This window comes from Dromiciops gliroides, chromosome 4 (assembly GCF_019393635.1).
Source record: "Dromiciops gliroides isolate mDroGli1 chromosome 4, mDroGli1.pri, whole genome shotgun sequence".
In the NCBI taxonomy this organism is placed as follows: Eukaryota; Metazoa; Chordata; class Mammalia; order Microbiotheria; family Microbiotheriidae; genus Dromiciops; species Dromiciops gliroides.
The window spans coordinates 357,369,269-357,383,092 of NC_057864.1; the positions used below are offsets into that span (position 1 = coordinate 357,369,269).

General features: G+C 38.9%; 1 protein-coding gene across 1 annotated transcript; it reads right to left on the bottom strand.

Annotated features, from left to right (window-relative positions):
• Window positions 1-11,493: 11,493 nt before the first annotated feature.
• LOC122726414 (peptidyl-prolyl cis-trans isomerase A-like) lies at window positions 11,494-12,296 on the bottom strand. The gene has a single exon (XM_043964104.1). The coding sequence runs from the start codon at window positions 12,206-12,208 to the stop codon at window positions 11,711-11,713; it is 498 nt and encodes a 165-aa protein (XP_043820039.1). The 5' UTR covers window positions 12,209-12,296; the 3' UTR covers window positions 11,494-11,710.
• Window positions 12,297-13,824: the final 1,528 nt, after the last annotated feature.

The window sequence follows — 13,824 nt, forward strand, 5'->3', positions numbered from 1 at the left end:
ATCTTTTCCAACAGATTGTTCCCTTTGTCATCCCCACCTTTACACTTGTTTTCAATCTCTCCCTCTCAACTGGTTCACTTCCTATTGCCGACAGACATACCTATGTGTCTTTTATCCTTAAAAATCCTCTCTTTATCCTTCTAGCCCTGCTATCATCCTACATCTCTTCTGCCCTTTGTAGCCAAATGCCTTGAAAAGGTGATCTACAATAGACACCTCTGCTTTCCTTCCTCTCACTCTCTTTTTAACTCCTCACAATCTGGCCTCTGACTTTAATCATTCCACTGAAACTGTTCTCTCCAAACTTCTTAATGACCTGTTAGTTGTTAAATACAACAACCTTTTCTCAATTCTCATTCTTCTTGACCTCCCTGCAGCCTTTGAGACTTGATCACACTGTCTTTCTTGATACTCTTTTCTCTCTGTTTTCAGGACACCACTTTCTCCTGGGTTTCTACCTACCTGTATGACCACTACCTCTCTATCTCCTTTGCTGGGTGGTCTTCTTCCACATCACACTGTTCTAGCTGTAGATGTCCCTCAGGCTTCTATACTGGACTCTCTTCTCTTTTCACTCTATATTACTTCATTTGGTGATATCATCAGCTCTTATGGATTTAATTACCATTTCTATATTGATGATTCTCAAATCTACCGTTCCAGACCCAATCCCTTGTGACCTCTGATCTTACATCTCTAACTGCCTTTTTTAAAATTCAATATGTCTGACACAAAATATTATTTTTCCCCCTAAGCCATCTCTCCCTCCCTTCCTTATTGTGCAGAGAGCAACACCAACTTCCTATTCCCTCAGGATCAAAATCATCCTAGATCCTTCAATATTTCTCATCCCTCATACCCAAGCTGTTGCCATGGCCTGCAAATTTCACCTTTGCATCATTTCTTGAATATGCCCCCTTCTCTCCTTTGACCCTGCAACCACTCTGGTGCAAGCCTTCATCACTTCACACCCAAACTATTGTAATAGCCTTCTGGTGGGTGTGCTTCCTTCAATTATCTCCCTATTGGAATCTATCCTCCACTCAAACATTAAAGTGATTTTCTTAAAATGTCACACACACTACTCCCTCACCCTGCATCAATTAACTCCAGTGGTGTCCTATTGCCTTCAGGATCAAATACAAAATGCTCTGTTTGGCATTCAAAGCCCTGCATAACCAAGTCACCCACCTACCTTTTCAGTCTTCTTACACTTTATTCTCTAACACGTACTCTTTGATACAGTGACACTGGCCTCCTGGTTTGTTCCATGAACAAAATATTCCATCTCTCAGTTCAGAGCATGTTCTCTGACTGGTCCCCTTGTCACTCTCCCTCTTCCATTCCAACTACTGATTTTCCTGACTTCCTTTTAACTTCCCAACCAAAAACATACGTTTTACAGGAAGTTTTCCTTAAATTCTCTTAATCCCAATGCCTTCCCTCTTTTAATTATTTCCTATTTGTCCTGTACATAGCTTGCTTTGTATATATTTGTTTGCATGTAGTCTCTCCCATTAGATTTTAAGCTCCTTTAGGGCAGAGACTCTTTTGCCTCTTTTTGTATCCCAGTGCTTAGCACTATGCCTGGCACATAGTAGGTGCTTAATAAATGTTTATTAATTGATTTATTGACTAATTATTCCAGTTTCTTATTGTAGTACAAAAGTGTTTCTGGATTTTCAGGTCTAGTAGGCTGTCTGGTCCACCACTAATATTATCTCAGTATATACCCAGAAACTAATATGATAAACTGTTTGGTTTAGGGACTAAGATTACCCTCTTTATTCCATATTTATCATGTGTTCCTTAGGTACTTCCTACAATGAGCTCAGCCACAGCTATACCTCCCAAATCCCTGACCATTACTATAATTAGTGGGTGGACAAGAAAAATACCTTATTCATAAGATCTTAGATTCACAGAGGCTATAGGACTACCTTCAGTACCCAATAGACTAGCACAGATAGAGGTCCAAGAAGCAGATATGAAAGTCAACAGACAGTATGCATTTACCAAAGTCTTTAGATGCCTTTGATATCTGTAACCACACCCCACCACAAAGTTGAGGTTAGAGTAGTTGTTCTGCATTGACTGATTTAGCTCCTAGCACTTCAAAAGTGCTTAATAAATGTCTGTTGAATTTTAATTTAATTCAGTAGGGAAAAAATAAGCTATTGGCATATACTAGCATAATTAGAAGCCCACGTGGCAGAATAAGGTGAGGGTGGGGAATGGTCACTGTTATGATCAAAAGGATACCTTCCAGGAGTCAAAATGATTTTATTGACACTTTATATAGCACACATCCTGTTTATATTACAAATGTCCCTGGCATGGATGCCCTTCTCTGACTCCTTATACTTCCCATATCAGCACTTTGAATTTGGTATTGTGACACAGCCAAGCTCCATGGGGAAACCCACAACAATAAAGGGGAAGAAGTAGGTCTGAAGGTGATAAATGTATGGGAAAAGTTTGGACAAGTAACTGTGGGAAGTGCAATAGTGAGTCAACAAGATGAAATGGCTAAGATGACCAAGCAAAAACATAAATATAGTGTATATCTTCTAACTACACAGAGTTGTTTGCATTTTATTTCCCCCATTACAATATGAGCTCCATGAAGTCAGGAACCATAGTTTGGTTTTTTTTTGTTTTTTGTTTTTTGTTTTTTTTATCTGCACCACTTAGCACAATGCCTGACATATAGGAACTGCTTAAATGTTTATTGATTGATTTGATAGGCCCAATGAGCAGAATTTCATAACTTTCTCTAGTAAATCTTAGCAGCCTGAAAGTAGGAATAGAGAAGACAGGCTACCTTGGGAATCGTCATATTGGTAAAAAATAAATATAGATATAGATATAGGTATGGATATGGATATGGATATGGATATGGATATAGATATGGATATGGATATAAATATGGATAGGGATAGGGATAGGGATAGAGATAGAGATATAGATAGAGCTAGAGCTAGAGCTAGAGCTAGAGACAGAGACAAAGACAGAGACAGAGACAGAGATAGAGATAGAGATAAATGATTGGTGAGGCCAGGTATTTGGGGGTAATGATCTGATAATTGTTAAATGATTAACTAGGGCAACTAGTGGATACAGGGTGCTCCTGGAATCAGGAAGACCTGAGTTCAGATCTAACCTCAGACACTTACTAGCTATGTAACCCTAGGCAAGTCACTTGATCTCTCTTTGCCTCAGTTTCTTCATCTGTACAATAAGGATAATAATAGCACATACCTCCCAGTGTTGTTGTGAGGACCATGTGAGAAAATAATTTTACCTGCATACTACCTGGCACATAGTAAGTACTATATAAATGTTAGTGATTGTTATTATTAATGATAGGTTCCCTATTGGGTAAGGTAAAGTTAGAAAGGGATATAGGGGATGGGAGAATTCAAACTAGAGAGCATTCGGGGAACTGGAGGTAGCAAAAGATGGCAAAAAGGAAAATACGAGGGTATGAAAAAGGTGAAAATGATGTCCCATGCTATTCTCTACAACTATAATTTGAAGAATAGTTGCTTATGACTGTGAGAGACTTAGCTACTCTGATAAGACAATGATCCAAGATACTTTAAAATGACCCATGCTGAAAGATGTTATCCACATCCAGAGAGAAAACTGATGAATTCTGAACGCAAAGTGAAGTATGCTTTTCAATTTCTTTATTTTTATTGTTTTATTTTGTTTGCATTTTGTTTTGCGACATGGCTAATATGGAAATATGTTTTGCATGACTTTGTACGTATAATCAATTGTCTTCTCAAAAAGTGGGGGAGTGGGAAAAAACAGAATTTGGAACTCAACATTTTAGAAAATGATTGTTGAGAAATGTTTGCATGTAATTGGAAAAATATTTAACAAAATAAAATTAATTTAAAAAAGAATAAATCCTGATCTACATTGGTAGATAGTGTTTCATTACCCAGTATTCTCTAAAAAAGGAATGATAGGTATGGACGAACAAAAAACAAGTTTAACCATATGTCATGATTACTTGCCATGATTAACTGAATTGTTCTTTTATTATAAGCGCAGAAGTTCTCTGCTTGTTTGCTTTATGGAGAACAAACTGATTAGAAATGTTCTCTCCCAGGGCAGCTAGGTGGCGCAGTGGATAGAGCACTGTCCCTGGATTCAGGAGGACTTGAGTTCAAATCCAGCCTCAGACACTTAACACTTACTAGCTGTGTGACCCTGGGAAAGTCACTTAACCCCAATTGCCTCACCAAAAAAAGAAAAGAAACATTCTCTCCCACCTCCAAATCCATATAGCACATTGTATGTTTTACTCCTTTTCCCCTATTACCATACCTTCCCTGTATATATGTCTCAACAACTAATATAGTTCTTTGTCTATAGCAAGCATCAAATAAATATATGTCAAAATTTTGTTCGTTAGGAAGAAGGTTGTGGTTGCTTTAGGCAAGTGTTTTATTATTTGGAATGATCTTGGTTGTAAAACCTAATTTGAGGATTATGAGTTCACTGTGCTATTACCTTAATCTTTTGGAAGCTTTAGTTTTAAAATTAGTGAATGTTCCTTGCAAATGCCTTTATGATTTTGCTGGAACCATGTACCTACTTTTTTTTTTTTAATCTTGATAACATGACACACAGAGAGACAATATAGTGGCATCCAAAGAGTAAAAGGGCTCTGAGGCAGCACCCTGCTCTCCCTGTGTTGGGAGGGCCTATCACTCTCCCTACCTAGCTAGCAAGGTGGCACAGTGGATAGACACTTGGATGTATAGTCAGCAAATCCTGAGTTCAAACTGACCTCAGATATTTAGTAGCTGCATGACCCTTGACCTCTGCCCCATTCCCCTCAATTGTAAAATGAAGAAAATAATAGCACCTATCTCCCAGGGTTGTTGTGAGAATAAAATGAGATATTTGTAGAGACTATGCAAACCTTAAAGAACTATAAAAGTTCTAGCTATCACTATTATTAAACATTGGGAACTGCATGAACAAAGTTAAGCAGGAACACATATAGTGCATGTAGTGAATAGTCAAGTTTGCCTGAAGCAGAGAATATGTGAAAGAAAATATGTGAAATAAGGCTGGAGATATATAGTGGCCCCAGAATATATATGACACTGAATGTCAATCAAAAGAGTTTGAACTTTACTTGTTAGGCAAATAGGGAGCCACTTAAAAGTTTTGAGCAGAATAGTGACATTACCAGATCCTATGTATAAGTATTTATGTTTTTCTCTAGACCAATTCAAAGAGACTACTCAGGTATGATTGGAAAAATGCTCCTTTTCCCATAATTTAAATTTGAATAATATTGGAATGTGTTCATTCACTTTCCCAAATCTGAAACATCTGCCCCTTGTCCCAGTTTTAACTGTTGAAATTGTATACATCCTTCCAGGTGTGTCTTAAAAGGTTTTTTATCCATAGAGATGTCTTGAAATCCTTCTGGATAACAGAAATTTCTCATTTCCCTAGGTTCTTATTGCACTTTGTATCTTGTTTATATATTTTAAAAATATAATTATACATATATGAGGAAAGATTTTGTTATATATGACATATGTCATGGAGAAAATGGGGTAGGGGGTTTGGGTAGGGGTAGTGTCAGGGGTAGGGGTTTGGGGTCCTTAGGAATTCCTCTTTAAAGAATTATACCCTCTTGCACACAAAAGCAATTAGAATAAGATGGTAGTTTATTTCGGGGCTGAGGAAGGGAAAGGGAAGAGAAGGGAAATCATGAAAGAAATCCTTAGACTTCTCATAGGGAGAAAGGCATGGCACAGAGAGAGTGGTTCTGAGATACTAATCTCCTTGAGCAAGAGACTGGCAGATACTTTTATAGAGGACTGATGAGGTTGACCATCTGACTGGAAAGTTCCCCTATTGAGGGAGGACCATCTCCCACTGGTGGTAGCTGGGGGAATTGGATGACGGGTGGCTGCAGATCTCTCCCAAGCCATTTCCTCAGGACACAAAGGAAGCAGCCACACCTAATCTTATGACTCCAGGGTTGAGAGAGACTAGAATGAAGGGCGGGGGTCCTGGAGCTAGCTCAGTCCAATCTGTTTCCACTTGTCTCTCTAGGCATGTCTGTCCTCTGGTTTAGTTTCTCAAGCAGAAGGTTCTTTGATGTGCCCCAGAGAACTTCTGGGTTGCTATGGACCCGTAACACATATATCATCATGTATAGTTTGTGTCAGTGTGTATCTTTGTAGTCCCAGGGCAGCTAAGTGGCATAGTGGATAGAGTGCTGGGCCTGGAGTCAGAGAGACTCCTCTTCTGGAGTTCAAATCCAGCCTCAGACACTTACTAGGTTTGTGATCCCAGGCATGTCATTTAACCTTGTTTGCCTCAGTTCTTCATCTGTAAAATGACCTGGAGAAGGAAATGGAAAACCATTCTAGAATCTTTGCCAAGAGAACCCCTAATGGGGTCACACAGAGTTGGGCATGGTTGAAATGACTGAACAACAAAAGTCCCAGAGACCAACATGGTGCCATATATGGTAGTACACAGTAGACACTCAATAAGTGTTGAAATGAAGTGACTTTTTGCTGTTGCTTTTCTTCGTAAGGCAAAGTAGATCTAAATGTGCTATTTTCAGAAAGCATTAAAAGCCCTCTTTTCTTGTAAAAATAATTTTTTCCCTTAGTGTACTCTTTTCTTGGAAGAGACTACTAGACCCTTCTTCTGCTGGTGTAGTACAATGAAATGAACACTGTATTAACTATTGATACTTGGTGTCCTATGCTGACTCTGCCTATAATGAGTTGTGTGATCTCAGTCAAGTCTACTTCTCTTTTCTACTATATGTAAAAAATGAAGAGATGGGACTAGATGCTCTTGAATAACTCTTCTAGCTCTAGAATTCTATTCAATGTGCTATCAATAGAGATAACATTCCATAATTGAATTTTTAAACTAAATTGTGAACAATTTTTGTACAACTATGTTGTTGGTGGGGAAGGCACTGCAGCAAGTCAGGATAAAACAAAACAAAAGGAAAAACAGGAGTCAAGGAAAATACCTTAGATGTCATGAGAAACCTCCTTTGCTCTATCCCTTTCTTCACAATCTTCTCTCTAATTTATCTTTTTTTCCCTATAATGCACAGGCTGAAAACTTTACCTTCTAAGTCTTAGAATTATTTTGATGGATTATTTTTAATTGTGTCCTTTCCACTGATTCCCCCCACCCCCAACATACTTTATAGGAATCATTGAGGTATTGAGTATATACTTAACTCCTCTGCCTGACTCTGATTTTTTCCCTCCTTTCTATATATCTTCTCATTCAGATAAAACTTGTTAAGACTAGCCAGTACTCATCTTTCTGAGCTGTTAGCTAAATGTGTGTATGTGTGTGTGTGAGAAGAAGTAGGGAGGGGGAGGTGGTAAACAGTATCCTTTTATTATCTCTCTAGAGCTCTTTGGAGTGCTGCCCTTTATCTCAAACTTTTTACAATCTTACAAAAGTACTTTTGCTTCCATTCCATTTAAATTTCCCTGCTCTTTGAACAGGTTGAGAAGGAGTGCTCCAGATAATCATTTATTTATCTCCCTTTCCTTTCCCAAGATATTCTTTTATCTTTTGCTATATCTAAGTGGATTTTAAGCTAACCATACTGATCTTCCACTTTTCCCTCATTCCTTTTTTTCCTTTCCTTTCTTCTTTTTACCTGGATGACCCATTATCCTGTTTTCCTCTTGACCTTCATCAAGATTTACTCTGGATATCCTTGGTAATCTTTTTTCTTCCCCCACCCCACACCCATGATGTGATTTGCTCTTCAGCAGCTGGAATACTCTCTCACAAAAGTGGGCCAAGTAGCATTGCTGCACTATATACTGATATGGCCCCAATCTAATCTTCAATAGCCAGTTTAGCACAATGCCCAAGACATAGGTGCTAATTAGATACTTAATAAATGTTTTTTTTAATCTATTGATATTAGAAAAGATGTGTGACTTTAATGAATAGAAAGTGCTATTATGTTAGGTCTGATGGTATAGATAAAGATAAAGAATGGGGAAGTTGGAGCAAAGCATTAGTCTCTCATGCTCCCATTCATATCTTACTAAGAAAACGTATTTTTTACTTTTCTAATATATGTAAAGTAAAAATAGTGAAAACAAAAAAAAAATCATGGCTTGAAAAGTAAACTTAAATTTTTAACCTCATTTTATTTGTAATAGGATCACTCCTCCACATTTCGAGTTGGAAAGGCTACTCCTTTTGTTAACTAAAGGGACTTGGGGCTCCTACTTCTGCAATACAAATGAAGTGTGAAATTATTTCATTGCCTGAACTAAAATGTCAAGGACTCTGTAGGACATGAAAAAAATTAGAATTTTCCTCCTTAAACTTAGTTATTGGCACCTGCAGAAAAAAGGTTTGTTTTTAATTCTAAATGAATGCCATGTGACTAAAGCATTATCATAATGTTTTTGCTTTCTTACTATCCTTGTGAATCCAGGCCTCAGAAATATGAAAACCCCATTGTACTCTAAAAATAATTATTTCTATATCCATACTTTTATACTCAGCAAAACTCTTTTTTTTTCCTCCCAAGTCTTCTACCTAATTACAACTGTGCTTCAATGTTTCACAAGAAAGCAAGGATCAGTTCAAAAGCTATAAGCTTTCAAGATGAAAGTTTTTATTTTATGACTTAAATGTCTATGTTATTTCCATGTAGACTTTAACTTATTCCCCCACCTCAAAAAATACACAAAAACTTCACTAACAAAAAACAAAAAACAAACAAAAAACTTCACTAACTTCACTTGATTTTGATTACAAAAGATCACCTCCAACCCATATAAAATGTCTCCTTAAAATATTCAGATAGCTGAGGGGAGAGGGCTTTTTTTTCCCCTTCCTATATGAATGACTCTCAATTATGTTTGGTTATTGCAGAATAGGTCTTAAATATAAAACTATATGTTCCTAATATGTTTTGCAGAGTAACATAAAATCATAGGTTCCGGAGAGAGAAAGAACCTTTCAGTTATTGTTCAGTCATTTTCATCAGTCATGACACCATTTGGGATTTCCTTGGCAAAGATAATGGAGTGATTTGCTATTTTCTTCTACAGCTCATTTGACAGATGAGGAAACTGAGGCAAACAGGGTTAAGTGACTTTCCCAGGGTCACACAGCTAGTAAGTGTCTGAGACCAGATTTGAACTTAGGTTTTCCTGACTCCAGGCCCACTAGTAAACTGAAATAGGATTTGAACCAAGGTTGTCTCCTCACATATGTTGTATTTTCTCTATTACTAGCTGAGATGAGTTATAATACTAAATCAATTTGCTCAAGCAGCAAATACATGTTTTGGGTTTTTTTTAGGTTTTGGTTTCTTTGTTTTTGTGGGGCAATGAGTGTTAAGTGACTTGCCCAGGGTCAAACAGCTAGTAAATCTTTGGGGCCGGATTTGAACTCAGGTCCTCCTGAATCCAGGGCCAGTGCTTTATCCACTGCACCACCTAGCTGCCCCAAATACTTGTTTAAGAAGGAAGACATTAGTAGACCTTAATCAGGTACAATTTATGCTCAGTGGATTTTGGGTTAGAGGATCTGGGTTTGAATCCTAGTTTTGCTTCTTACCGCCCCTATGACTTCAGAGAATCACTCCTAATCTCTAAGTCTCAGTTTCCTTATCTATAAAATGAGAAGGTTGAACTAGATCAAGTATTTTTAATTGGGTTCTATGCATCTGTCTATAGATTTCAGAGCATTCATGACCTTAAATAGGAAAAAATAATCCCATTTTTCTTTCAATACAATTATTTCCTCTGTAATTCTTTGTATATTATTTTATGCTTTTACCAGCATAACTCTGAGAAGAGGTCCATAGGCCTCACCAGATTGGCAAAGAGATACATGACACATAAAAAGGTCAAGAACCCCTGAACAAGAGGATCTTCAGCAATTCTTTCAGCTCTGGTTCCTGTGATATAAATTTATCTCAGTCAGCAGAGAACATTTTATCTCTCTGTTCCACATAATGTTGTATGGAGCAAACTGCCTCAGTTTACCCAAATAACTCGAGGAGACCACCAAGTCAAGCAGAGACAGATTTATTATATTCCCATAGGAATGGGCAAGCTCAATACCTGAACCGCGCCAGCTAATACATGCCTTGACCTTATATAGGAATGTTGGTCAGAGGAGAAGTCCCCACGCATACTAGGTCGAGCTCACAATCTAACATCCAATCCTGTCTCACCCAGGGTGCATGTTCAGCTCATGATCAATGTATGGAGACATGCATACGTGTTCCAGGAACAAGGGGGAAAAGGGGAGGGGGAACAAGGTCAAACCAAAAGAAGAGGAAACAGGGGAGTGACAGTCAGATGTTTCAGATCTCACAGTTCCCACTGACTCCCCTCTCCCTGCCCCTGTCTCTAAAGATATTCAACCTGAATAACAGGAAGAGTCACTCAGGTGCTTCAGCATTGTTCTGTAGTCGTGTTAATTCTAGAAGGATGACAGGGTTAAAATTTATCTTCGGCTATGTTGGGAAGAAAAGAATAATCCATTGTTGGGACCCCAGGGCCAAGGGGATTCTGCTCTGAGAAAAAGAGACATGTCACTTAACATCTGGTCTCAACTTAATTGCTGCATCCTGTGCTGAACCCTGTCCTTTCTTCTTGAGTCCCAAGTATTGAATTGGTGGGCAAACTCCCTGACCCACTCAACAGGGACTGGGGTTCTGACACATGATGGATTACAGACAAAACTAATATGTAGCTAACAAGTGGGGAGACTGAGCAGAAGTAAAAATACTGTTAATTGGCAATAGAACTCAAAGGAGACAGTGAGAATTTGACAAGCAATAAACTTTTAAACTAACTATATTGGGGCAGTGCTGGCTATCTTCCAGACCTCATCCTCAGAGTTTAATCTGACTCAAATCCATAATCATTTCATACAGTGACTATAGCTGGGCTTTTATTGGCTTAAGAAAATTTCAGGTAAATAGACTTTCTCTACAACTGCAGGTGGTAACCTTTTCTGTAACTTGCAATCTTAGAGAAGCTAACATTAACCAAGGTGACACAAGTTGTATGTGTCAGAGATCATGGGCCATCTCCCATTGTCCTGATAAGTATCTTGCCACTGGACTCAGATGACTCTGGAGGAGAGAGTGAGAATGGTGACTTTGCACTGCCCTTCCTTAATTAAATCCTATTCATTGGGCAGCTAGGTGGCTCAGTGGATAAAGCACCAGCTGGTTCTGGATTCAGGAGGACCTGACACTTGACACTTACTAGCTGTGTGACCCTGGTCAAGTCGCTTAACCCTCATTGTCCATTGTGGCAAATGTGCTTCTCCCCCCCCCCCAAAAAAAAAAAGTTAATTGAAACTATCTGGGGAACAATCTCAGGTGACTTAAGTGTCTGAGAAGTGAATTCAGATTCAAAGAGATACTCAAGGGCTGATGTCCATAGGTGGTGGTTAATTTAAATATAGGGCTTTTTTTTTTTTTGTAGTTTAGTTTTTATTTCATAATCATAAACTTAACTCTGTTTAGCCAACTTGTGGAAGGAAAAAGGAAATGAAATCCAAAGAAAATTGCAGCAAGTGAGAGCACAAGGATTATAAGGTATAAGAGTAGACGGGGTTCAGGGGTGCTCTCTCCAGCTACAGAGGAATGGTTTGATGGTTAAGACAAAAAACAAAACAAAAAAACTTATGAGAGTTGTCCACAGTCAGCAATGGTGATCTTCTTGCTGGTCTTGCCATCCCGAGAACCGAAACGCTCCGTGGCTTCCACAATATTCATGCCTTCTTTCACTTGGCCAAAGACAACATGCTTGCCATCCAACCAATCAGTCTTAGCAGTACAGATGAAAAACTGGGAGCCATTTGTGTTAGGCCCAGCATTTGCCATGGACAAGATGCCAGGACCAGTGTGCTTCAGGATGAAGTTCTCATCAGCAAATTTCTCCCCATAGATGGACTTGCCACCAGTGCAATTGTGGCGTGTGAAGTCACCACCCTGGCACATGAACCCAGGAATGATTCTATGAAAGCAGGATCCCTTGTAACCAAATCCCTTCTCTCCAGTGCTCAGAGCACGAAAGTTTTCTGCTGTCTTTGGAACCTTGTCTGCAAAGAGCTCGAAAGTAACCCGGCCCAGGGGCTCGTTATCGACGGCAATGTCGAAGTACACGCTGGGATTGGCCATGGCCACAGATGCCTGGGCTGGAGGCGACGGCGGAGGCAGAGGTGGCGGGGATCGGCGTCCGGCAGGCGGAACCAAGATGAGGACTCCCGGTGGCTGCGTCTGCAAAGCGAAATATAGGGCTTTTCAAAGAGCTTCCCAAAGGAAGTTCCCCTGAGAAAATTAGAAGGGGAAGGGCAGGGATTCTGCTTTGATTGACTAGCCATTCCCTTCCTATAGATTGTAACACTGGGGAGTGGGGGGAGGGGAGGAGTTTAGAGGGCTGTCTCGGTGTTGCACCCTCTCCCCCATTGGCTACACTGTGTTCTGATTGGCTAGATTATGCTGCCTTGTCTTGGCACACACATTATAACTCGGGAAGAAGGGAGGGGCCAGTGACAGAATAAAAGGGGCTCATGAACCACCATTTTTAAACCATTCTCGTGAGAATGTAATAAAAGTTTTTTTTGTTTTTTTCTTAACATCCCAGCGCTGGGGTCGCAGAAAATCTTTAAACCCTGTCTTTCAAACCCTGAAAAAAAAAAATCCAATTCATTTTAAGTCTTTTGATCACCTCCCAAATGTCATGTTCTTCTTAGAGAAAGAAGAAAAAAACAAGTTAGAGATAAAAGACTTAAGCACAGGTCTTCCTGGTCCTAAAATGAGCACTCTATATGCAACATTTACTCTCTATGCCTATACATGTACTTTACATATGTTTTATGTGCTCTTAGAATCATAGATTTTGAGCTAGAAGAAACCTTAGAGGTCATCGAATCCAACTTCCTCATTATACCATTGAGGATACTGAGGACAGAATTGTTTAATTCATTTGAGCAGTGTTATCTAAGAAAAATCTTGAGGTAAGATTTGAAATCAGGTCTCATTTGAAGATGCCCTACATGTACATGTTTCCCATAATAGAACATGGGCTCATGGAGGGCAAAGGTTATTTCATTTTTGCCTTTGTAACCTTACATCTCTAATCCCAAACCTAATACCTAGATCCTTGTAAGTGATTAATAAGTGACTGTCAATTGATTTAAATAACATTACAGATAGCCAAGCTCCTCTAATAGTCTCTCCCTTTTTAATGATGCTCTTTTATTAAAGCCTTCAAAGAGTTCTCTTATCTTATTTAATTTATGCATGAGGAAACCTAGAGTAAGGAGGTGTCTTTTCTTTCTTTCCTTCTCTCTCTCTCTCTCTCTCTCTCTCTCTCTCTCTCTCTCTCTCTCTCTCTCTCTCTCTCTCTCTCTCTCTCTTTCTTTCCCTTCCTTTCCTTCCTTTCCTTCCTTCCTTCCATCTTCTTTATTTCTTTCCTTCCTTCTTTCGTGGCATGGGAGTATTAGTTGGATAATAACTTGTTTTCAAAAAAAGTTAATCCTACCTATTAGAATTGAAATCTTGATCTTTCTATTCTTCCTTTAGATTCTGAAGTAATCAATAAAACAATCCAGGGATGGGGAATTGCAGAGACTTAAAGGGACAAATTAATCATTAAAGATTTTCCACACATGGATACTACCTCCCAAGATCCCCTATGGGTAGGACCTAGACTATTCTCTATGTATGGAAGCCCCACCACTCAGAAGCAAAGGTAGATGTAGGTACCTCCATTTATAGGAATTTGATTTCAC

Excerpts from the sequence above, each read along its gene's own strand:
- LOC122726414 (XM_043964104.1), bottom strand. The coding sequence starts at position 12,208 with ATGGCCAATCCCAGCGTGTACTTCGACATTGCCGTCGATAACGAGCCC.